This window comes from Heliangelus exortis, chromosome 1 (genome assembly GCF_036169615.1).
Source record: "Heliangelus exortis chromosome 1, bHelExo1.hap1, whole genome shotgun sequence".
Lineage (NCBI taxonomy): Eukaryota > Metazoa > Chordata > Aves > Apodiformes > Trochilidae > Heliangelus > Heliangelus exortis.
The window spans coordinates 74,808,733-74,834,517 of NC_092422.1; the positions used below are offsets into that span (position 1 = coordinate 74,808,733).

Sequence of the window (25,785 nt, forward strand, 5' to 3'; positions counted from 1 at the left end):
CCTGGGATAGTTAGGTGTGAATGAACATTATTTCTGGATATAATATATATATTTTTGCTTTTCTAAATGCATACTGCACTTAGCATGCTGATTATACATTTTCCTTCTTTCATGTGTAACTTGTTCAATATGGAGTAATACAAAAAAAGTGCTATATCTTGATGTTCAGTTCAAACCCAACTTTCACTATATATTGCCATAACTGTAGACAGAATTGTAGCTTAGTTAATTTGCTTAAGTGTTTTAGTTATTAACAGGTCTAGGAATTGTAATTTAATAGCATAATTTTTGAAATAAAAACTTTGTTGGAAAGGCGTATTTCCAAGGATAGACAGCACTAAGTTTTTTATTATATTTGAGAATTTTGTGAGTGCCAGTTTTTCATAATGTATCTTTTTTTTCCAACTAGAAAGCTAGATTTACAGATAGATTTTCCTCGAGGTTTCTATTTTTTCATAGATGCTCACTCATCCAAGTTGGGTCACTTGTGCGGAACACGACAAACTCCGGTTCGGTTCCCTGGAGCAGAACTGAACCAGCATTTCCTACTTGCTAAGAGGCACCACCAAACAGACCAGTGCCACCTCCCCTCCACTGGTGCTGCCTTCTGTCCCACCCTCTCCTCCTGCTGAGCCATCGTGTTGGGTAAGGCTCCAGGGTGGAAGAGTTGAGTGGTGCCATCTGTAGCACCCTGGACATCCCGTATCACACGGCCATCACTGAGCATTATCTGGGGGAAATCAATTTACAAGCTCAAAGGGAAGTGGTGGAAGGGGTGGTGGGAACCAGTGATGGGTGAGACCAGCAAAGCAGGCCTCTGTAGGATTAGAAACCAAGTGCCAACTGAGACCCATGTGAGAATTCCACAGGTAATTAGGCTCCTTGTCCCCGCAGTTTCGTAATGGGATCTGGGAAGCTGAGCTGCTGTATTTTTTTTAATAAAAGTTCTTATAAGAAAAAAAAAGACTTTCTCAGAGTTGCATGTAAAAATTTAAATGTATTTTATTTCTGCTACTATAATGGCTGAAGCTTCAGCTTTGTTTCTTGCAGTCCAGACCCAAAAGGAACTGGCTGTACCTGTGCAGTGTAGGACTGGTACCTCTAATTATAACTCACATATTTTCATATGTCATCATCTGTTCTTTACACAGGAATTAAGTGCTGTAGATCTGATATGTAGTTTGCATTCGTAAGCATGAAACCTGGAATTGAACCAGTTTTCTGACTTCATGTATTTTTCAGTATTATTTCCCTATTTCATAACCTTAAGTAGTGTTACGTGCATGGTTTTGTGTTTCCTTTTTAGCCGAGTGAGCCATTTATTCTGAAGAGACAAGAAGAGTAGCAGTTCTTAAATGTTAAGCTCAATTCTTTTTCTTTTTTTACCTAAAATAAGGAGAAGCCCCAGAAGAACACAAAAGATTTAAATTTGCAGGGAATAGCTTATTCTCACTGTGTGTTATTCTGCAATGTTATTACATTCCATGTAAAAGGACCTTATAAATTGAATTAATATTGGCCAGTTTGGGGGTTTCTAGTGACTCCTTAAAAGCAGTGCCCTTCCAACCCTTTCACTTGTGAGTTCTGCAAGGATCACTGAGGTACTTAAGGACGAAATCAGGGCTCACTGGGCAGCTCCTTTAGCAGTCATGGTGGAGAGTGCTGCTCCTACCCTTCTCCTGTGGCATCTGACAGTGTGGTGGAGACTCCTTCCAAGCACAGCAGTGCTGCTGCCCAGCAGCACCCAGGCATCAGGGAACTGATGCCCTTGGGTTCTGGCTGGTGGCTGCCACTGTGTATTTCCCTCTGTGCCTGTAGCTGCCATCCTGGGAGGCAGGAGGTGACCTGCACAGGCTGAATGTGAGGCTTGCATTTGTTATGGAGGGGGAATGAACATCCCAGAAGGCTTCCATCTCTAGGGCACGTGGTCTGAAATGTGTCCTTAGGAAATTCTCAGCTCCATGTCCCTTGATGATATGATGCCTTTTCTCAGATTCAGTTTTGCATTATCACATTCCATGCATCAGAAATTGGCCTGAAGTTTACCAGTGACATTTCTGTGTGCTAAATAATGTGTTGTGGGGTTTTTTGTTGTTGTTGTTGTTGTTTTATTGTTTTTTTTATTGTTTTTTTTTATTGTTGTTTTTTTCCAAAAGAAATGCCAGAGCCTGCTTAAAGCTGCTCTTGCTGTTTTTGAGGCAGGTTTAGGTTATACATTAGGAAGAAATTCTTCACTGCAAGGGTGGTGAGATGCTGGCACAGGCTGCCTAGGGAAGCTGTGCCTGTCCCATCCCTGGCAGTGCTCAAGGCCAGGCTGGATGGGGCTTTGAGCGACCTGGTCTGGTGGGAGGTGTCCCTGCCCATGCAGGGGGGTTGGAACTATATGATCTTTAAGGTCCCTTCTAACTCAAAACCATTCTGTGATTCTGATTCCCATCCTGGATCAGCACCTCTTACAAAAAATTAAAGTCTCTGCTAGGTAACAAAACATTAATTTACTTTCCTACACCATCAAGAGAATACACCTGAGTTTGCTTTCACTGTAAGTTCAGTGTAATTAAAATAAGGCTGTATTATCTGACATATTCTATTCAGCACTAATGTATCAGCTGAATTTTCAAGAAAAGAGGTAACATTGACAAGCTACCCTTCAGTAAACAACGAGTGTCATTAGAAAGCAAGCCATACAAGCATAACCCATGGCAACACAAAAAAGGCAGCCACAGGATGACCATCATTATAGCATTAACTCAAAAGGAAGAGCAGATTTTTAGGAAAGCCTCTTCAAGTTAAAGATTCAATGATCAAGTTGAAGACACTCAAGCCAACAATTACTTGCTTAAACAATCCAGAAATTCTAACCAGTCCTTTAGCTCCCACCCACCTCTTCCCAGTAAGAATTGATCTGAGAAATCTTGGGTTGACACTAATATTATGAAAATTGCATTGAGTTGCTCATAGGTCTGTGTAAGGAATTGTCTGTGTTATCTGAAGATCTGTCTGTGTTACCCAGAACCCTCTCACAACATGTGGTTTAATTTTCAAATAAAGGGGCACAATTGCATCAATTTAACATCCACCTTAATAAATCTAATGCTTAATGTGGTAAGCCTTCCAAAAAATTGCTAATTTATTGCTTTCTGTACAATTTAAATGGATGTAAATAACTAATCCTGGACACGGCCTATTCGCACATTTTTTTCATAAAGTGCTCAAGAACCGGTTAAGCACTGTAATAAAATTTCCCCTTTTTTTTAATCTAGACCTGAGTAGCTTCTTCTTTCCACTGCAGAAACGAGAATTACATATAAACACATAGCAATGGTGTAAAAATGGACATTTATTACAACTAAACCAATGCAACAGACAGAGGTCAAACAGTTTGTCACAATCACAACAAAGCTTAATCCAGCCAAGCACATACAAGTGACAGTGTAAACTTTAAAAACATGTTTAATACATACAAAATTGCTTCGGGTTCAACTTAAGGTAATTTTCCCACTCCAATCTCAGACATCAGATCATTCTGCTATCAGTTCAGCCTCACCTTTCCCTGCACGTTGTGCTCTGAGGATATGTGCACCACTGCTTTTGCACTCCATAGGCTAAAAATGCTCTCTAGTAATTAGGTGTTTCAATCCCAGAAAGGGCCTATACCAACAAATGCTAACACTGTGAATTCACAGGCTCCACCCTGGTGCTGACACAGAAGCCCATTTGCCCCCCCACCCCCAAGGCCCTGCCCCAGTTGGCCTTCCTGCTGCCACAAGCATTTACACTGGACTCTGGATCGGGGGACTTGCAAGGGGCAATGCTGAGCCTTTCCAGTTAAAAGTGGGTTTAACTGGACCTGCACGGCCTCAAGCCCACCCCACAGCTCCCAAAAATGGCCATGAAAATACTTAATGCAGACAGTGCTCCCAGAGCTAATGCCAAAGCTAAGCTTTGAGAGGACATGGCACTACTTCCTCAACTGAAGGAGCCAGAGCCTTGACTCCTGAAGTGAAATTCCTGAAGAGGGAGGGAAGGGATGGGGACAGCCCCGCTCTCTCAGGGACCATGCAGGCACACAGCAGAACTTGGCTACTCCAAGGTGTGGCACTATCTCCTCAGAACTCACAAGTGTACGTGATCCCAATTTCCACAAGTGAAACAGGTTCAGTTTAGAACTACTGGAAGTCTGCTACAAGTGTCAAAACATTGCTCGGTATCACTTTATGCAACTTGCAGTGACTCTAGTACACAAATCTAATATTTCAAAAGCTCTCACTGCAAAATAGGTGGCTCAACTGTACATCACACAGGGCTTCATAGGGCACGTGACACATGTAGGTCAAGAATTAAAATGACATTGACACATACCATGTTTTTTTTTAAAAGATACCTATACACCAATTAAAGCATAACTATAAAACATCAATAAATACAAATTAATTTGTTGAGAAAATAAAAAAAATCCCTTTTGTAAAGCTCCTTCTTTCCCATCTTCAACAGCATCCAATTTTCATTATGCACCTCTATACAGTCAGAAAGCCTACCTCCTCTCTTGTGTTTATATTCAGAGCAAACCAATATCAGATCTACAGTTTTCTTATTCAGATTTTTTTTTACTACTTGCATTCCCTTTTTAGTACAGTAACTTAGTAACTTGCACAGTTTTGCTCAAGGTTGCTACACTTATATAAACTTTCATTTCCAGTGAATTTGATCAGTTTGCAGATTTCTTGCAGGTATCACCTTAACAGTTTTTACCAGTTTGATATGCAGATCCTAACAGGATTCTTTGGTATAATGACAAATTCAGTAGTAAACAGGTATTTCCAATCTTTATGCATCAACTGAAATAAGCAGAATTATCACAAGTGGTGGCTAAAATGTAGACAAACAAAGGTCTTTGGTTGCATAAACACAATTTCTACACTGCAACATTTCATATTTGGAGTTGTTCATGTAGTTTCTTCTCATATAGATATGCTATGTCATAATGATACACTTATTTCCTGAAGTCAAGTTTGCTTATAAAAAACAGTACACTTATTGAAGTCAAATGCAATCTTCCTATAAATGCAATGAAGGGAGACAGTGAGTCAATTTAAATCTAATTCCCTTTCATTTGTGATTCTTAAGACTTTAGCTTCTTGTTCCCTTTCCAAGGAGTATTTTTCTTGTAGGCCTGAATGAAGCAGCTTAGCAAAACAGTAATACTGACAAACAGCATCCTACACCATTAGCTAAACATTACAATGAAGGCAGTGAACATTTACAGTATGAAACACTGAGATGTCATCAGCTGAAGTGAAGATTTATGTCAATCCAATTTCTTCAAGTACACTACGTGGGGTCTCTGCTTCCTATGGAGGGAAAATGTGAGACAGTGGTAAATGGACCCTGTGCTTCTATTGAACAGTGCCATACACGAGTTAGTATGAAAGATGCTCAATTAAAAAGGAAAAGCTGAAAGACATGAAAATATAGAAGTAGTACAGTATTCAAGCATGGTATTAGTGGTATTAGCTGCACTTTTCAAAGAGCTGTTAATGAGATGGTCATGGTTCACAGGAACAGCTGGGAGATTTTGTTGCCCTTACGTGCAGTAAAAATAAAGCAATGCAGATGTACCAACAGGGAACAAATCACAACTCAGTAACAGAAATATGATCTGGGGAGGGATGGGGAAACATCTTACAGGGGAGTCAGTGATTTCTGTGGTGAACTGTTTCACAGATCTCAAAAATATTTTAGAGAAGAATGAATTGTCAAATGGAAGAATGAAATGACGGATGCAACTCAGATACAGTATCCCTTAAGGTTTTAACAGAGAGCCCAGACATTATACACTTCTCCTATGCTTAGTTCATCCAATCAGGTTGAGGTACCTTGGGACACCTGGTGTCAGTAAATTGACCCCTCTGAAAATAGAGGAATTACCATACAAAACTCCAAAGGGTTATCATCAGTTTTGTGCTCATTATTCCTAGAGCACATGAAAAGACTTATGAGTTTAATTATAAACATTATGCTGGCCTTTTCCATAATGATTATCAGTATTGTAGTAAATAAAAAGGGATACTGTGTCCTTATGATAACACAGACTGGTTTAGTATCCTGAGTACATAAAAACTTACTTTGGCATCCTAAAACAAGACATGTCATGAAGCAGGAAAAAAAGCAGATAATAGTTAAGGCAGCAAACAAGCTATTTTAACTGCTTTCTAAGTATATTTTTAAAAACCTGTCAGTAAAACACATAATTAAAAGCTTTAAATATTGCAAGTAAAAACAGAACATTGTCTCTCTCAACCTTGACAGAGTAGCACAAAGTGATCAAGTATACAATCCTCACTCAGTTCATGTACGAGGTGATTTAGCTCTAAGGAACAAGCCAGGTTATTTTAAAGGCAACTTCACTGGAAAGGTAGCCAGTGCTTGGAACAGGCCAACTCTAAGCACTTCAAGATGACTTCCAAAATCCAGCAGCAAATAAGAAATTGCAAGAGAAAGGAAAGTTAAAGCTGGAAGCTAAGATATAATATTTGTTTTTTCTCACTGATGCACTATTTGAATATTCTTAGAACTGCAGTGACGACCAGACTGGATGGCAAGATTAAAGATCTACAGGTGTATTTTAACACACATTCCCCCACAAGGAGACATGAAGAAAAGGCACTTTTAAAAAGCATTTTTTAGAATGCATTTTAGCATTTTTTAAAAACTTGTCGTATTACATTCCCAGATTACTTGGTTGCATTCCTTTTAGCGGATACATCTCCCCTATCCACCAATTAAAAGCATTTTACTAATAAATAAGCAAACTTCTTGAGCATTTCAGGGTCTTGAAAACATCCCTAGTAAACAACTTCTCCCAGTTTTGAACTGGTAAGATAGCAGAAGGCATATGCAGTTATTCAGTGGTGAAACAGAGTAACTCCTGGATTAGCTGAAAAAAAAGTTGCTCAATAGGGATGATGAAATACAATGCACTGCTGCTGCTATCTTTAGAGCAGCTCAGTATTACTGCCTCCACTTCAAAGTTGTAGGTAATTTTTACCAGGCATATACTTAACTAAAGATTCAGTGTCTTCAAGTAAGTCAAGGTCATTGGCTGACAATGAATTTAAGCAATGTATTTTGAGGAGATTGGTTATTTGACCACAGATACCTCACCAGTAAAGCTTAGTAAGCTTCCAATTTTTTAATACTAGAGCAGAGGAGTAACCTTGAAGCAGAGGTGCCTTCTGTGCACATCAACAATATTAATTCAAAAGGAACACCTACAGGCTAATGTGTTTTGATAGAGGAATAATTTAATCAATTCTGACTTTTAAGAAGCAAACAGGAGGAATTATATGTTTTGTTCACATTTGTTGTTTTAGGAAGTGTCAAAGATTTTATCCAATTGTTATGGAAAACATTCTGCAGCATTATACACTGCCTGCAGCTCAGAATCACCCAAGGCAAACAATGCAAATTTGAAATGTCAGAACACAGATGAGGAAAAAAGTCATTCACATGAGACAAAAGTGCATGCAATACTTTATTTCAAACATGCCAGGAAAGCTAATTCATTACCTAGTCATTTAGAAGCAAGCAGCTGTGTACAGATAACAAGAAAAACAGCATCTCATTACAGCTCAATGCACAGCATTTTAAGCCAACAGGCATGAAATAATGCAGGCGAAAGCAGCATTAACCAGACAAACACATTGTTAATGTCTTACAGAAAAAAGGTAAACTTGGAAATGGAAAACCACTCCTACAATCATGTTTTCTAAGATTCCAGAATGCTGCAAGTCCAATCCAAATCTTTTGTCTAATTCCCTAAATCTCACATTTTTATGTCAGTTTAACATTTGAAAGACAGTGAGTGCATTACCACATATAGTACGTGAAACTAGCTGGTTTTGGTTAATCTCAGTAATCACCTCCTTGATAATAACAATTAAACCATTTTTAACACTATCATTGGTTTTAGGTTTGAAATTATTCTCTTCTACTAGGCAGAGGATTCAATATGTGCCCTCTCATTCTGCCCACACTTTTTAATTGAAAGGTACTTATTCATCCTCCTCGTGGCAGTCCTCTGACATACAAGATAGTCTGCACTTAAACCTGGAAATGCCAATAGAAGGAGACGTGTTTCAAGCATGCTGTAAATGGACTTCAAAAAAATCTTTCGATATTAATCATTTGTAAAGCAATGCTCTTGTTCTCTCCTTCAGTAGCACTGAACACTCACAGGAGTGCTTTGAGCATTTAAATACAAATGCTGCAACTCCAGGTTTACATAAGATGTCTTTCTCTTTGCCCTAATTGATTCTGCCTTCTTCCTCTTTATAAAAAAGTCACCCTATTGTGCCAGTGTCAGAAAAGGATATTGGTATGTCAATCTTTAATTAAGATGCAAGGTCTGAGTAGAATCGTGTGCAACATTATTTAATACTTGTGCGTAATACAGATTTCTCATAATACTACACCTAATACTTCAAATACTTTTCTAGGTAACTTCATTTACAGATTTTAAGTGTATGTTTAAGAATCACCACAACTTATTTGAAAGATAAACATAGGTCAAGTAATGTTACAGCATAGGTGTTGCAGTATATAGATGTTTAGTTCAGAAAAGTCTACAGAACTTTTAAGCATAAGACTCCAAGCTTACACACAATAAAAAAGTTAAACCATATGCCAACAAGCACAAGTTTTGTTGAAATGAGACATGTGAGGAGACAACACTGTAAAAACAGAGGGGGGAGAGGAAAGAACAACAGCAGAGAATGGTTGTGGTATTCTATTAGTTTCAAGATGACTGGATTCACCAAGCTGATGATAATGTTCTGTCATGAGTAAGTCACAGGTCTATCTCCTCTGAAATTCTGCATGCATGATGAATGAAGCCATTTAGTACACTGGGACATTAAAGTATTCATGACGTGGCTACAAAAGAAATGCACATATTCTTACACAAAATAGAAGGTGGACAGATATGCAAGAAACAAAAACATTAGCTCACTATTGTATCTCTGACATGAGAAGGACATTTGATACAGAAATACAATATTGTATTTTTGAGTACTCTTGACCTCCAGGGGGGAAGCAGGAGGGCATGGAGAACCAACATTTTACTCCCTGTATACTCGTGTGCTGGGCCCAACAACAGACAGGAGAGAGCTTCACATCATGATTACTGTCTTATATAAGCTTGGAATTTACTTCTCAGCCAAAAATAGTCTGAAGCTAAGATACTGTTCCAGAGATGGACCAATCTGTGTATTTTCTCCATTCTATCCTTTTTGCTAGACATTGACTACTGGCTACTGGGAGACAGGGCACCAGGCTCAGTGAGCTTTGGTATCACCTACCATATCTGCTCTGATAAACACACAATGGTAACAGGGCCTCTGGAACACAGCTGTGAGCAGTGAGACGCCAGGGTAGTGCAGCAGTGGTATTACTTCCAACAAAAATTATCTTTCTTTTAAAGAAACAGTGTCTGTTTTAAAAAACAGGAGGATGCCTCTCACAGCAAATGTTTTCCTTATTTTCAATTATGCCACTGAATTTAATAATCTTTACATTATTAGCATGAAGATTAGTATGTATTTTGTTAAAAAATGAGTTAGAGAACAAGCAATAACCAACTTTTTGTATTAAAATCAGGGTCCTGACAACAGGTGAGTGAATTTTTAATGGAGTAATAGCAATTTAAGAGTTTCAACTCCATGTATCCTCATTATACATCTAGGAGGAAAACAAAAAAAATAGCGCAGACCAACTCTCTGCTTATCAGCTACCATCCTTCATGATGTACCAATAAAAATCTTCAATCTATTTTAGTATCCCACCCCTAAAATTATAGAAGTCTTGCAACACAACTGAGAAAGTTCCCATGACTTCTAAATCTAAAAACTTTCTCTGTGCCATCTCAAATTTATTCACGTGTTCAAACTTACATACTTTCAAATTCTAATCTCATAAAAAAAAACAAAAAAAAACAAAAAAACCAAACACAAAAGGACAACAAAATTATCTTAGAAGCTTTACAGGACTTATATAGTTTTTCAGTATAAGTAATCTGACCATTACTGCACAGCAGTTAAAATTATCCTGAACAAGCTAACAACAAATCCAGTAGTTCTCGAACTAATAGCATATATGGCTTAGTGGCAGCTGCAAATAACCTGTATGAAGTCTGCTGTGATTTCTGATAGAGAAAATATCAAAAGATTCTGGTGTATGTTCTCATTTGAGAGAGTATCAATTTTATGGTATCAATAGGAAGACCTAGAGAGAATGATGTTGTTTAGTACACAGAGGGCAGAACCAAAAGGGGTCGGTACACCCTCCCATTTCCTGCCATACCCTATAAAGCCCAGGAGGGCAGGTCAGTCTCTCCCTCCTTTGTCCATTCACTGGTTCAGTGGGTATCCCGGAGACAGGCTCCTGCCCTTCCAGGTCCCCACATGCTCTGCAAGATCCAAGTCCACCGGGTGCTGGGAAGAGCCCTGGACACTTTTCCCAAGTCAGCTCTGCCATAAGGGATTTTGGGGCACTTAGATCACTGAGGACTGAAACTGGGTTTTGTATATATTGGTGTATTTTTTGTTATTATCCATGTGTTACTTCCCTCCCCTGTTCTATTAAACCTGCTGTAGTTTTAAATTCCAATCTGGAAGTCTCTCTTGCTTGTTCAGCTTTTGTCTTCCCCTGGGAGGCTGGAGGGGAGCAATAGAGAGGAATTGCCTTCTCGGGGTTTTGATTTGCCTTGACCACTAAAGGGAGACAGTATGTAAAACAGAGAATTACTAGTATGAATTTTAATTCTAAAACCTCTCTTACTGCTTAAGTCAAATGTCAGCCTACATTAAAAACAAAATGCAGAGGCACATTCCTAACTGGAAAAGGAATTACATTATGGTAAGTAGACAGTACTAGCCCCAAGGAGCAGGAGCTTTGACTAAAAAGAAAGTATTAACAGAAATGCTGGAGCCTCCACAGACAAAAATAATCCCAGAGAGGTACTCACAGAAAGCTTCTCCTTTACTTACACTGCTGACATGATACAGAGACAACTGAGAAATGGACATAAGAGAAACACCCATCTAAAATGCCCTATTTTTAGTGTTGTATTTTCATTTTTTAGCTGAAACACATAGGAAACACAGACGTGACAGATTCTTCTTGAGGAAATTAAAAAAAAAAAAAAAGCAAAACTCTCATGTCTTCCAGTGTTTCACCCCTGGAAACCCGGAGGGTTGCTGTCCTCGCTGAAATGCTTCTCAGATCTTGTAGATTTCTCCTTAATTTTACAACAGCTCTCTGGGCAGGAAGAACAATAAGAGCAGCTCATTTTCTATCATTCTTACAAGGCTGATGACCACTCACTGCTTCTACATTCAAAGATTAGCCCAGGCTGCACGCATTATCTAGCACACTCTTTGGCCCAGAAGCTCTGACCGTGTTTCCTTTCTATGCAACTGGTATGAACAAATAAGAACAGGGAATGTTCATTTCATGTTCATACCCACTTGTTACCTTTCAGTACTTCCCAAAGTTCTACTCTCCCACACCCCCTGGGTATTCCCCACCCTGTTCATATTTTCAATGGTTTACAAGTTGAGCAATTAGCTGTCTTTGATGTGAAAATCCTCCTGCATAAAATTAGATGATTAACTCAAATTACTGGTAGGGGATTAGTGTCTCATCTTGACAAACCTATTATCTGCTGATAAAACAAGATCCATTGTCAGACAAGAATAGGAGGAAAGTGGTTATTTTGCTTCTGGCAGCTTATTAGCTTACAAGAACATGTAAACACCACCTGCAACTAGACTGGCAATAAACTGACATTGCAGAGGTGAATCTAACAGTAAGTGAGACATGGGGAGATAACATAACATGGGATGTGGAAACACTGCAGTTTCAGTGAGACCTCTGTACCCCACTGAGGACATCCAAGACTACCACATGCAGAGGGTCTGGCACTGTGGGCAGCCTGACAATGGAAAAGAAAGGAAAATAAAGTTTTGACAAAGTATTTGCCATCACAGAACTACAGGATCTGACAAGCTCCAACTATGATTTGTAAATTTTTTTTACCATGTTCTCTGTAATACTGTCTCCAGAGTAGCTGGCCTGCTGGGCCAAATACAGTTCTGGTATTTCTTTTCAGACAGTTTGGGGGAAAGGACTGATGTCCACTTCTAACAGTTGGTATTTAGACAACTTTGCCTTCTTTCTGTGGGACTCTGAAGACCTCTGAGAACATGTGAGCCTGGGAAGGATGCCCTTAAGATAGGTAACTATCTGCATCTAGTGAGCTTACAAATAAGCTGATCTAGAAGCTAGGGAAGAGGCAATGGTATCCTTACACAATACAATGGCTAACTAATCAAATACTACCTCTGAAAAATCATCACTTACTTAAAAATTTGGATGTATATTATTTACCTGACTTTTAACACACAGGTGACAGATTCTAGTTTTGCCAAACCAGTAACAGTTCTACAACAGAAGCTGCATGTTGCAATTCCAGAGAGCTCCTAGAATCCATCTTTTTTCAAACTGACATCTGTGTTTACAACTCAAAAAGCTAAGAATACTCTCTGAATTTTTCAGCCAGTCATTAAAGATTTTAAATTAGAAAAATAGTAGAGTTTAGCTAATTCAGCCCAACTGACATTTTTCTAAGCCAACTTCGTCATGACACAAACTAATTAAAAATCATAATCAGACTAAAATTAGACAGGACTGCATTTAATCCAGTCTCCCAAACAGCATACCTCTAGCATTCCTCAGAAGTTTTTTATCTGTTAAGAGCATCCAGTGATGGAGGGTTTGATGGAGGGTTTTTAATGCCCCCCAAGCAACCTACTTAAATGCTTTGTTATCATCAGCACTGAAAAATATACCTAACATCTACTAGGAAATTATTTGCTTTCTGCAATTTAAGCTATTTAATGCCTGCAGTGGACAAAAAAAGTCTTATTCCTCCAGCATGAGAAAGACAAGAAATTATTTATTAGTACACGAAGCTCATCAAAGTTCAGTGTTTTGCAGTGCTGCCATTTTATTGACAGCACACAGCAGTAACACAGACTTCATTCACATTTGATACATCTTTTTAGGGAAAGTTTGCTTAGTTTTTTGTTTTAACTTTAGCTCAGGAACAATTCTACAGACCCAGTCTATGGGGAGAGACAGGAAGAAAGAGGGTTTCCCTTTAGAAACATGAAATTCTTACAGTATGAGGACATTAACATTTAACAAGCACTTCTTCAGCAATGCTCCAAAAGCAATTACTTTTATACTTTTCTTCTGAGTCTTTATTAGGAAATATTTCTAATGAAAGGCTGCTTCAGGAAACTGTTGTTGTTCACTTGCATTTTCAGGGATTTCAAAACAGTAGAGTATTTAATTTCCCAATCTTTGGTTAGCTAACTACTCAGAAATTCCAAATACGTGGTTCTTGGGAAAATTCTACTTAACTTTCAAAGGTGAGGTAAATGTTTTCACAGAGACCCTAGAAACACCCACAAGGTCTTGAACATGTTCAGGGACAAATAGTAACTATAATGATGTTAAAAAACAAAGTACAATCCTATATCAGTGCCAACCCCAAGTTAAGATCTTGTCTGCAGCTTCCCTATATACAGGACAAAAAAAAAAAAAAAAAAAAAAAAGAATCTTCAAGATTGGTGCAAAAGAATCAATACTCGACTACAGTCAAAAACAGCAAGTGTCATCATGCAAGTCTTATTCAGCAAAACGTCCCAGCATATCCATACACTTTGCCTCTAAAGCATCACCTCAACAGACCACAGCAGAAAGATTTGATACGTGACCAGCACTGGCCTGCCTGCCTTCTCAAAAGCAGAAATAAAAATATCAGTGGAAACTTCAAGTACTGTAACTGGATAATAGAGGGTGCTTGCTGCTTCTTAGTTGCTATTCTGATCTGCTGGATCAGAGGTGATAATCACTCCAGGAGGCAGTGCTTTCTACCTGCCAATCAGTTGCTAGGCAGTGAGCAATGAAGAGCTTATCTTCAAGGGTAAAAATGGTTCTAAGGATCCACTGGAGGCTCTACTTGCCCACCACAAAACCACAAATGCTTTAAGCAAATACTGCTGCTGAATACTTTGTATGGTGAAGCTACAACCACAATTACTTCAAATCACTAACTTCTCTATCAGATAACACCATAATGTCTGTATGTTTGGCAGTTAGCCTAGCTACATACATAAGGATTCATTAATTGTCAATTTTCTTCCAGCATGGCACTGCACCTATAGGTTTGTACTACTTCTTCCCCTTTGCTTAAGGACCGATATATTAAACTGCAGGGCTGTATCCCTGAAGCCATGACCAGAATATAGTGCTGGAACAAGCCATGTCATCTCCCATCTCATTCAGCTTCCATGGCAATGGCATTTAAGCATTCCCCTTCCTGTTCCTGCAGTACTTTGACTTCTTATAGTTGTTTGGATAAATGTTTGCAGGGCCAAGTTGTAAACACAGGAAAAAAAAAAACCAAATCAAACTAAAAAACGAAACTGCTGTGTTTTTGGAAATGAGCAGATTAAATTGGATCAGTTTAAATGGACCTGAAATTCAGCTCCGGAATGGTCATATGAATAGTTTCTGCATCACAAAAGAGAGGGAAAGGACAACTGAAAACTCTAAGTCAATACTGCTCCTGAAGCTCCTTACCACACTCAACACAAGAAATTAGAACTTACCTAACAATGCTACCTGACTTGGGGGTTCACAGCAGACATGGGTCAAGACAAGATATACAGGGAACACTGACTGGATTTTTAAAACTTAGATACACCAAGAATTGTTAAAAATAAAACAATTTTAATGACGCCATTAGCTTTAGCTACCAAAAGCCACTGCCTTTTTCTGGGGTTTTCAATGCAACTGCTTTTACCCTCCTGGCATTTCCTTCATGGTCCCTTGCACATTCTTAAGTTTTACTGCACAAACTAGAAGCCACATAATCAAAGGGCAAGTGGATCAACACAAGTGCCACCACAAAGGTGGCAACAGGAATGGATCTGACCTTCTCAACAAGAGTCACTATCAGCATGGTTTTAGCTGATGAGAAAACTGCACCCTGACTCAAGACCATTATTTTACCACCTGTAAACTGCCCTTGATAGAACGCATAGGGTCTACGCAGTAGAACTTGAGTGTAGAATAACAAGATTTCACTCTGTATTCCTCTATGCCTTTCTGTTTTTTCAACAAAGGCTAGCCTGAAGTTTAACAAAATTCTGCATGGAATCAACTAATTCTAAATATGTGGCTTATTACACTTGTCACATAGAAAACTTAGCACCCCAGTTCTACAAGCAAATCTCTCTGAAAAACCCTCACAACCCCCTTATTCTATTAATTTATTGTTTGCTTATGCACAGATTAAGTAATTTGAAGCTGTACAATCCACCAGTCAAATATCAGGTTAATCCAAGCACAAAAGGTGTGCGAGTTAAATTCCTCCCCTTGCCCAAAGACAAGCTTCTTTACCTCTGGTGATCTTTCTTGGCCACAGATTATCTTCAGTCCTACATAAAAACTGCAGCTCCTTCCAGCAGGCAAACTATCCTCCTCTCTTATTAGGTGCAACCATCTATCTGTCCCTCTCCACTCAACCCAGCAGATGCCATCCCTGTTTCTCCATATTCCTTGGAGTCATGCCAACAGTGTACATTAAGCTGTCTGCACACAGCAACTCTTACTTCACTCCTTCCAGGGAACAGCACTGGACAGGAAGCAGCATCCCATAGGCATCTGATAATGCCACTGTTTAAGTAAATGGGTAAAAAGCACATTTCTTCAAACAGATCTGTGCCCATACTTAGCATTCATCAGGGCCATCCTGTAGACAAGTGAACTGGAGTCACACAAAATTCTCTAACCCTGAGCTTGCATGCTCCAGAATTGGCCTTTGTAGCCATCTAAGACCATAAAAAAGATTAAGACTCCGAAGTAAAATTTCTATGTTTAACAGGTCATAAACAATATCAATAACTTAATAAGTTTTAAACACAAGGAAACTTCTACACTCAGAGTATTAATACTAACCTCACCCTGAGAATGATATATTGTTCTTTGTATATGAACTTGTTATCATGAAGAGGAGAGATAAAGCAAGAAACATGAGGAAAAAAAACTGGAAAAAAAAAATCAAGCCTGAGAATTTAGGTTTTCTTACTGCTGTTATAGGGTATGTCCAAACTCATATATGAAATTCTACTTTGAACAAATGACTTGTTGGCTGTCCTAATTATACAGGTCTTCCCACTCCCCAAAGATCAACAGTAATATCATATACTGTGCAACTCTTAAATTGTAAAAATACCCACACACCAACAGTTACTTTGATTTTGAATGTTACAAGAATTTTTTTCTATTATAATGATTTTCCTTTATCTGGAAACTAAAATCTGGTATTTCTAAAGCTGCACACAAAATTAGAACTTCTACTGCAGCTAATGTGTTTACAGAAATATTTGTTTATCACTATATCAAACAAGCAGTGAACTAATTAAGTTTTCTCCAGCAAAACATTTTCTTGTGTGTTTTATCTTGTCTTATGCAAAATAAAATTCTTACCTTTATTAGCAGGACTCCACTTACACTTTGGAGAAAAAATATGTTGCAATGCACTATATATGCAAATAAGCTTTGCTTTGTCATGCAGCATCCGGCACTTGATACACAGTCAATTACAGCAGCACTCAGTCTTTTTAGGGCCCATTTTCTTTGTACAGCAGATGTAAACAGCTCATTTTCCAGTAAATACACGTTACATGGGTTGATTGTAAGTAAACAAAGCCAAACATCTCTTTAGTTATTAGTTTTGGTATCCATTTCTCTAACTTGCATTATCCCACTTAATAATTAACACCAAAGAAAGCTAGTAGAAGTCAGATGCTTCAAGTTGATGCAGTTAGTATAAAAAAAGGAAAATAAGAGGGAACACTCAAAGCACTCTTCAAAAGATCATCATGCAAATGTTGCAGAAAGGGAAGCCCATCACCCATTTTCTGTTTACCCTTGCAAGGACTTAATTAAACGTGCAGCAGTCTTTGCATAGCACCCATTTAATCCATGCCACCAAAATGGTAAACTTGGTAGTTACCAATCATTTAGATGGGGGTCAAAAGGGCTAATGCCTTAGATTGCTCTTAATCATAAGATATCCTCAGACAAACCTCCCCAGTCTTCATTCTGGCTCTACAAACACAAAATCAAGCAGCAGTGAAAATGTAATACCAACTACTTAATTAACAAAACAAACACAACAAAAAAACCACAATACCCGTCCAATTACTTAGAGCTTATTTCTATTTTTAAGAAACTTACACAATTTTCTAAACTGTATACAAAAGTAAATTCAGTTATTTCACTCAAATGTGTTGCAGCTATTGTTATTCTTTAACTTCATACAATTTTACTAGGTCCTACTAAAAGTCCACTGATAAGAAAGCAAACAAAAATTAATCAGTAAAAAATCTGTTCAAGGACTCCATGCAGATGCATTTAAAAAACCTCTCAATTTTCACTTCTTAACAAGAACACTAGTACCTTTAAATAAATAAAAAAGTTGTTTAGAAAGTTGTTTTAGAGTTGTTAAGAAAGCTTCACATGTACTTGAAGGAATATTAATTCAAAGATTTTTATTAAGGGAGAACTTGTTTTTTATTATTATAACAGACTGAAAGCATAATAGACTATGATGCTACCAAATTTACATATATTTAATTCAGTGACTATGCTTCATATAGTATTATTACTAAAACAGGTATTAAGGTAAGGTTTGTTCCATGAAGGGAAATATCATTCAACTTATTTACCTGAACTTAAAATACTTAATTCAAGAGCTATTTAGTCATATTTACTATTTTGTCATCATTGTTGCTTCCTGAGTTGTACGTGATAAACCAGTCTCTTTCATGTGGTAATGCTTGGTGCAAAAAGTTGGACACCTTTCACTTTAATTCATCTGTTAATCAAACATACCCAGGTTTTTCAAAGAGCTGCGAACAATAGGTCTGCTCAGTTTTCTTTTTTTGCCTTTTTACATTAAAATTTTCAAAGTAAGACTGAAAATATACAGATTTTTAATGCACCTTGATATCCATTACCAAAACTACCACTGTTGCTAGACAGCTAGGCAACCAGAAACACAGCTTCTCCCTTGAAAATAAGAATTAAGAGCCCCAAAACACATACCAGCAATTCACCTGACATCTGTACAACACATAGGTAGCACAAAACAGAAATGAGAATCTAAAAACCAAGCACAATGTAACGCATCCCGGGGGCATTCATATTCTTTTCACTTACTATTCTGTGATGCTCTAAAACCCTCTTCACAGGCAGTGGGAATTTTAGGAAAGGGCAGTAGCACTGCAACATGACACATCATCTCAGACAGCTCCACAGTAAAAATGGAATTTTGTCCTCACTATCTCAAGGTTCAAATATTAACAACACTCTTCAGCATTCTGCCAGATTCAGGGAACACGTTCTATTAAAATGCAGATTATGTGCTTATTCAGAAAGAGCATCTAATTTTGAAGATAAGATACTCCTTACTGTCAAGCAGTCTTCTGCAACTCTTAATTGAATTCAATGTTTATTGACCAAAAGCACACAACTGAGCTCCTGAAAACAGCTATGACAAATGCAGCAGTGCCAGAATTTTCATTGTATCACCCTGACACAGCACTTCTATAGATGGCAACAGAAGCCTATCTCTGGAGGAAAATCAGTTCAGTGTATAGATAATAAATGCTCTTAATGGAATTATAATCTATGAGGAACTTGCTGTACCACTAATTCACCCTCAACATTTCTATAATGATTGCTTGTATCCATGAATGATGAAGTTCACAGGTAGTTTTGCAAAGTAGATGTTGTTGCTTAGTAGTGAAATTCACACCAGAGAGGGTACTGAATAGTTGCCAGACAGCAGACTTCACTGATAATAATTTGCCTTGCTTATAATTTCAAATTCCTAATGTTTTCATTTACTAAACTGGCCAAATGCATACTGAAGAGTTATATGGAACTCCTTCCTCAGAGGAGTTTGATTCTTAAGACCTTCTAAATTGGCATTTTTATTTCTTTAATAGAGTTAAGGTTACTCACATGTTTGTGTATAGACATTAAGCAGCCAGGAAAAAAAAATACTATGGAGACAGATGTACTAAAATAGTATTTTAAAGATGTACACAAAAGCTGCTAAGGTAAAAACCAGGTTGCTTTCTATCATTTAAATTTATAATTCAAGGATTGGCTAGGATATGACATGTATCTAGAAAGATAACTGGATTTCTATGGAAATCACAGCCTGCAAATCTAGAACTCCTACACATCACGACCCATCTAGAAAAGCAAGAAACTTCACAAAGAGAATAAACATACTGACCTGCATTTTTAGAAAAAGAATTAACAGACTCACCCACAGACCAGTAAAGCATTTAAGTTATCTGAAAAAAAGCAGTCTGAAAATGAGACAGGAGAGTATGATATAACTTCCTGGATACTCAATGCCACTTTTTCAATAACTTCTTAACTTCTCCATCTCCCAATTCCTACTTGGGAGAAAAACAGAAAAGCAGTTTCTACCACTAATTCTCAGAACCAATTCATAGAATGGCTTAACTTGGAAGGGACCTTAGAGATCACCTACTCCACCCTCCCTGCCCTGGGCAAGGACACCCAGACAAGGTTGCTCAAAGCCTCATCCAACCTATCCTTGAACCCACCTTGAACCAACCTAATTCCCTCCAGGGAGGGGACATCCACAATTCCTCTGGGCACTCTGTTCCAGAGCCTCACAAGCCTCATACTGAAGAGCTTCTTCCTAATATCCAGTATAAACCTACTCTCCTGAAGTTTAAAACCATTCCCCCTTGTCCTGTCACTGGACACTCTTATGAAAAGTCCCTCTCCAGACTTCCTATAGGTTCCCTTCGGGTATTGGAAGGCACCTATAAGGCCCTCAGGAATCTTCTCAGGTTGAAGAATCCCAGCTCCCTCAGCCTCTCCTCACAGCAGAAGTGCTCCAGATCCTGATCTTCTTTGTGGCCCTCCTCTGGACTCATTTAAACAGATCTATATCCTTCTCATGGTGGGAACACCAGAACTGGATGCAGTATTCAAGGTGGGGTCCCACAAGTGTGGAGTAGAGGGAGAGATCACCTCTCTCAATCTGCTGGCCATGCTCCTCTTGATGCATCCTAGGACACAGTTGGCCTTCTGAGCTGCATAAGCATGCTGCTGGCTCATGGTGAGCTTTTTGATCAACACCTCCAAGTCCTTCTCTTCAGGTCTACTCTCAATCTACTCTGTACCTACCTCGTGTTGTGCCTGGGACTGGTTTGACCCTGAAGCAGGACCTTGCACTTGGACCTGCTGAACCTGACGCAGTTTGCACTGACCCATTTCTCAAGCCTGTTAAGGTCTCTCTGGATGGTATTCCTTCCCTCAAATGAACCCACCACACAGCTTGGTGCCATAGCAAACTTACTGAGAGTGCACTCAATGCCTCTGTCCTTGACAAAGGTGTTAAACACTTAACTGGCCCAGAACAGAGCCCTGAGGAACTCCACTTGTCCCCACATGGACACTGATTCGTTGATCACAACTCTGAACACAACCTTTTATCCAGTTCCTTAAACATCGAGTGGCCCAGCTGTCAAATCTATGTCTCTCCACCTTAGAGACAAGGATGTCATGTGGGACAGTGTCAGATGCTTTAGACAAGTCCAGACAGATGATATCAGTTGCTCTTCCTGCATCTACCAGAGCTTAGCTCTGTCATAGAAGGCCACCATATTTGACAGGCACGATTTGCCCTTAGTGAAGCCACTGGTGACCAAGCTGCCACTGATCCCCCTGTTGTTTTTCATGTGCCTTAGTTAAGATGCCAGGGGGATCTGCTCCATGATTCTACCTGGCACAGAGGTGAGATTGGCTCGTCTGTAGTTCCCTGGGTTTTCTTTGCTCCCTTTTTTTAAAGAGGAGGCTATGTTTCCCCTTTTCCAATCTGTGTGAACTTCTCCAGGTTTAAGGCACTTTTTACTTGAACAGAATGCTACAATGAGCAAACTAAATAATGCAAAACACACAAAAAGAATAAATGATAGCAAGGATAAGTCTTGGAAATATAACTGGTATATTTCCAATTTCCTTGCACATTTCCCCACTGTAAGACACTTGTAACTTTAGCATCTGCTTGGTGTCCATCCTGTGAACACTGAATTCAAGAAGTTATGTCCTTTTAATGACCACAAAAATAACCCATAATTGAACAATAGGGAAATTTTTCTAAGATGATGTGCATATACATTATTCCAAAGTGAAGCATATTATATATACAATGTTACAGAGCACAACTGTAGTCCAGCACATATACAAGGGCTATTTCACTCAAAAAGTAATAACGCTCTATTTAACTGATCTGGAAACATTATCACAAATGTAACTCATCTCTTCATTCAGGCCCAATATGCTTTATCTTAGTTTTGAGTGCTACATTTTGTGACAGATGACACTAATCTAAGAACAAACAATTCAACTTTTTATTCCAGAGAGTAAAGGAAAAAAAACTACCCCTCACACTCAAAGTATCTCACAAAAAATCATTTTCACACTCATGCATTTCCTCATCTACTACTTAGAAAGCACCTGTATTTTGAAGAACAAAATTAAGAAACATATCTCAAAAGAAAACTCATGATTTTGTATTTACACTACCTAATTGGACTGAATTATTCTGCTAATGTATAGACTTTACCTACAACATAAAACCAGGAATAGTTTAGGGTTCTTAAATAATTCCAGGTTCTTAAATAATGTCTAGAACCAACACCATAAACAAGCTTACTTGGTTTTTCTTATCAATGCTTCAGTGCCAATACCTTCAATATAAACTGACATATCTGACAATCAAATGGCAATATAACCTCTTTCCTGCTACGTATCCAACATCCTTCAGGGACTGAAGTCTGAAATGCAGTTTACAAGAGCGTCAGCTTCAAAAGCACTACCAAAATTTACTGTATCTTTTAAAAATGTTGAGGGATTACCTATCTACTAGTATCATAGCTATTTCCTTATCCTTAAATATTAAACTAACAATATATCCCTTTTCTTAATCATGGAAACTCTCATAACTACAGATACGTATCTTCTAAACTGTACTTACAGATCATTATCTGCACCTAAAACCAAGTACATCTTAAGAACTGCAGTATTAACCTGGCCATCTGAAACTGAGCCAGATATTACACATGAAGATCAAACCATAATCAAGGCAGTCAGGTCTCCATTACAATTGATTTCATTATTCATTCTTCTTTCTCATGTAGTGGAATGCAAGTAGAACCAAGGCAAATTATGTCACTGCCAACTTGTGAAGGCAGTCTTTCTCCATAGTCCAAGAGCTAACAATAATTGAAAACTGAACTAATTATGCTAAACTTCTCAAGAGACAGGAAGAAGCAGGTGCTTACAAAGGCTGCTTCCTATATCAGACACAAAACCTTACACTCCCACCCACTCCAGGCTTAAGTATCAGAGATTTTTTTTTGTCATTGCTAGTGCTAGCATTTCCTTATTTTGTCATATGGATCTTCAAGGACAACCCAATACCATCTCTCCACTTCAAACCTATAGATTCCAACTAGCATAATTGATCCTCATGAAAAAACCATCTTGGCATATGTAGGAATTTCACTAAATTTTTATTTTCCAAAATGTTCACTCTATAATGAAAAGCTTTATTCTACAATTTAGCAACCCTAAGCATCTGTCAGCTGATGCTGCCAACTGAAGCACCCTTCTGGATACTGGATGAGGTGAGGGCTTCAAATAACAAAGGAAATGAGGCCAAACTGCAAGAGCCTAAGAAAAAACATAGACATAGCTTCTAGATTTTTTGATCATTACTAAAGCAGTGATGGGAACAAAAGTGCTGTCTACAGATCCACTGACCTTTTTCTTGAGATACATCTTTCAAAAGATATTTTAAAATATTTAAATGTTCTGTGATCAAATACTAAAGAATAAATACACACCTTATAAAAAGTAGAGGAGGACAAAATAGGGAGAATTTTTTAAATACTTTCACAAAAATTACATAGGATGAATAACAACTACAAATTTTCACCTCAAGCCAAAATTCAGGAACTTTTTTCTACTTCATCTGAGGATAAGCAAGTATGTACAGTTTTGGTTTTAAATATACACAAAACTGCCCATTTTAGAGATGAGAATTAACTCCTTCATTTTAGTGTTTTAGCACAGTGAATGACCACGAACTTCCAAGCACCATACTGAATTACCTGGACAATCAAATAAAACCACAGCAATTAAATTTTAAGTGAAGCAAAAATCAGATCCTTGCTTTTTCACAGAATGTATTTTCTTGCTAGTTTCATGCATTAAATAAATTAGCATCATGAAACCATGCACAGGAATATCTTCTAGCTATTCCATGAACCACATGTATGTAACTCATGTTAGAGGATATACGTTCCATCCTGCATCTGCCAAGTTTATTTTATCAGTATAACTGAATTGTTGACATAAGTAAAAAACCCACCTTTTTAGAAATGCATACTTTAAGTACTAGTTAAGCATTCAAAAGTTCTATAGAAAGCAAGATATAAAAAATTACTAAACAAGACAAGTGACAGCATTCTTTTGAACAGAAGTATTTCTTGAAAGGCTTTACAGTGAAGCATGGAAGCACTGGAATAATCAGTTTTTCCTACCATTCATATGAATAACACAGCCAGTACTGAAACCTGACTGCTGGTGAGTTTTAGGTGTTAGTGGGAGGGTATAGGGAAGGAAGAGAAAACAAGAAAGGGTGGAAAGGCATGAAAAGTTAGTATGTTTCAGTCATGAGACCTCTAGCAATAAGTGAACTGCACAGCACCAAGAACTTAATGACCAACTGAAGTAGGAGCTCAGAAACAGAAGCACATCCTGGAAAATTGCCACAGAAAATGGAAGCAGGCAGGGCTATTAAAAACTAATTCACTATTCAGCAATTTATGCCTCTGCATATTTTCTTCTAATATCACACAAATAGCCATTTAATGTATTTGTAATGATTTTCCTTTGTGTAAGTATCCTGTACAGCTTTTAATCTTTAAGGTTCTTCATACATTAATGTAATTAGTAATTAATGATGTTGTGTATGCAACACTGATTAATAATTTTTAAATTAGTCCAATATGAGTGAGTATTCAGGGCCAGATAAAAGTCCTTTTGTTGCATATAATTAGAATATGAAATGGTCAAAAACACATACATGGACCCTCTGGTAGAAATTACTTGCATTTGGAATCAAACTACATTTCACTCTGCTAGCTTTGAAGCATTCCAAGAGGCAGAAATTAACTGAAAGTACCAAATATTCTCCAGTTGTGACAAACTATTATTTTAACAACCCTCATCAAATTTGGCATGCACACAGCAGAAGTTGCTACAAAAACAAACCTCTGCAGAGTCCAACTTTATTAAATTCCAGTTTAAATATGAACTCAGATTTTTACAGGTTTTATAAACTAAAAATCATATATATGGAGTAGTTTTATACTTGATCAACAGTCAATATAATATGGCTAAGAATGAAAAACAAAAATCAAACATGACTATGGTGTTGCTATGATAAACTGTTACATTCCAATGTAATCAGAAGAGATTCAATAAACCCTGACTGAACTGAGAATCTCAGAGATGGGGAAAGGAAAGGCAATCAGAGTAAAGCTATCATTTGGATAGAAAATCAGTAATTCATTCCCAGAGGTAGAATGCATTTTTGTTTCAGAAAAGCCCTAAGGAAATGGTGAAAATAAAATTCAAAATCAGTGAGAGCAAGAAAAAAACCCAGCAATTCTATTTTTTATATAATTCACTGTGTATTGCATGAGACAGACTGGAATAGGTAACTAATCTTTTACATGTTTCCACATAAAGAAGAGCAAAAGATTTTAAGAGAATAAATGGATTACTCCCTCCCACCCCCACTTTGTAAACTGCTACAGGACTTCTGGTGAAGATAATTCCTTCTAAAAGGATGTAAGAGCTTAACAAAGACCACAACAGGAGACAAGTGGTAAGTAAGTGCATGTATTTCCTTCCTAGAAAAAAAAGGGCAGCAATCTGTGTCTAATGGCTGACCTTGTTCATGACACTAACTAGACAAGAACTTTAAGGTATTGTGGATATGCCTATGCTATGAAAGGATTAAAGACAACTACAAGGGAACATCAGGCGTTTCCCCATCCTATTAATATCATGTTCAATAAAAAAAGAGTAGCAAGTGGAACACAGAATGTTTAAGAGAACCAAGCAATTAACTCACAGGGCAAAATAACAAACTGAAGGTTCACACAAGGGGAAAAAAATAGAGAAGCTTTATAGAGAACTTTACCAGTGACCCTCAGTACATTTAAAATATAAGGTTCACCATCTCTATTAAATTAAATTGTATGTTCCACTGACTTGCACACAAGACTGATGATTCTTCCAGCATACCAGAATTTTTTTACTTCCGTTTAGACATTTAAGGATCAAGACTATGCCAATTAACTAAAAAAGACCAAACAAAACCAATAGGATGGAGAAACACGAGGAAATTATACTAATTTCTTCTATACCACTGGGCTCCTTCCCATCAAGCATTTTCCAAAGAAAAACAGTAGAAGTGTGATCTTTTAGTTATTAATGAGAAAAGCATTTAAAGTGAAA

The 25,785-nt window shown here is 37.8% G+C and overlaps 1 protein-coding gene across 7 annotated transcripts in view; it reads right to left on the reverse strand.

Annotated features, from left to right (window-relative positions):
• Positions 1-3,320: 3,320 nt before the first annotated feature.
• Positions 3,321-25,785, reverse strand: part of AP1S2 (adaptor related protein complex 1 subunit sigma 2) — a 33,889-nt gene continuing 11,424 nt past the window's right edge. For 3 of the 7 annotated variants that reach the window (XM_071748696.1, XM_071748685.1, XM_071748721.1), the window contains exon 5: positions 3,321-5,351. In XM_071748696.1, coding sequence (XP_071604797.1) covers positions 5,304-5,351 — 48 coding nt within the window. In that variant the 3' untranslated portion in view covers positions 3,321-5,303. Of the gene's footprint in view, positions 5,352-6,125; positions 8,935-17,149; positions 17,245-25,785 lie in introns of all 7 variants that reach the window. The other 4 variants (XR_011726784.1, XR_011726783.1, XR_011726782.1 and 1 more) reach the window with 3 other exon arrangements.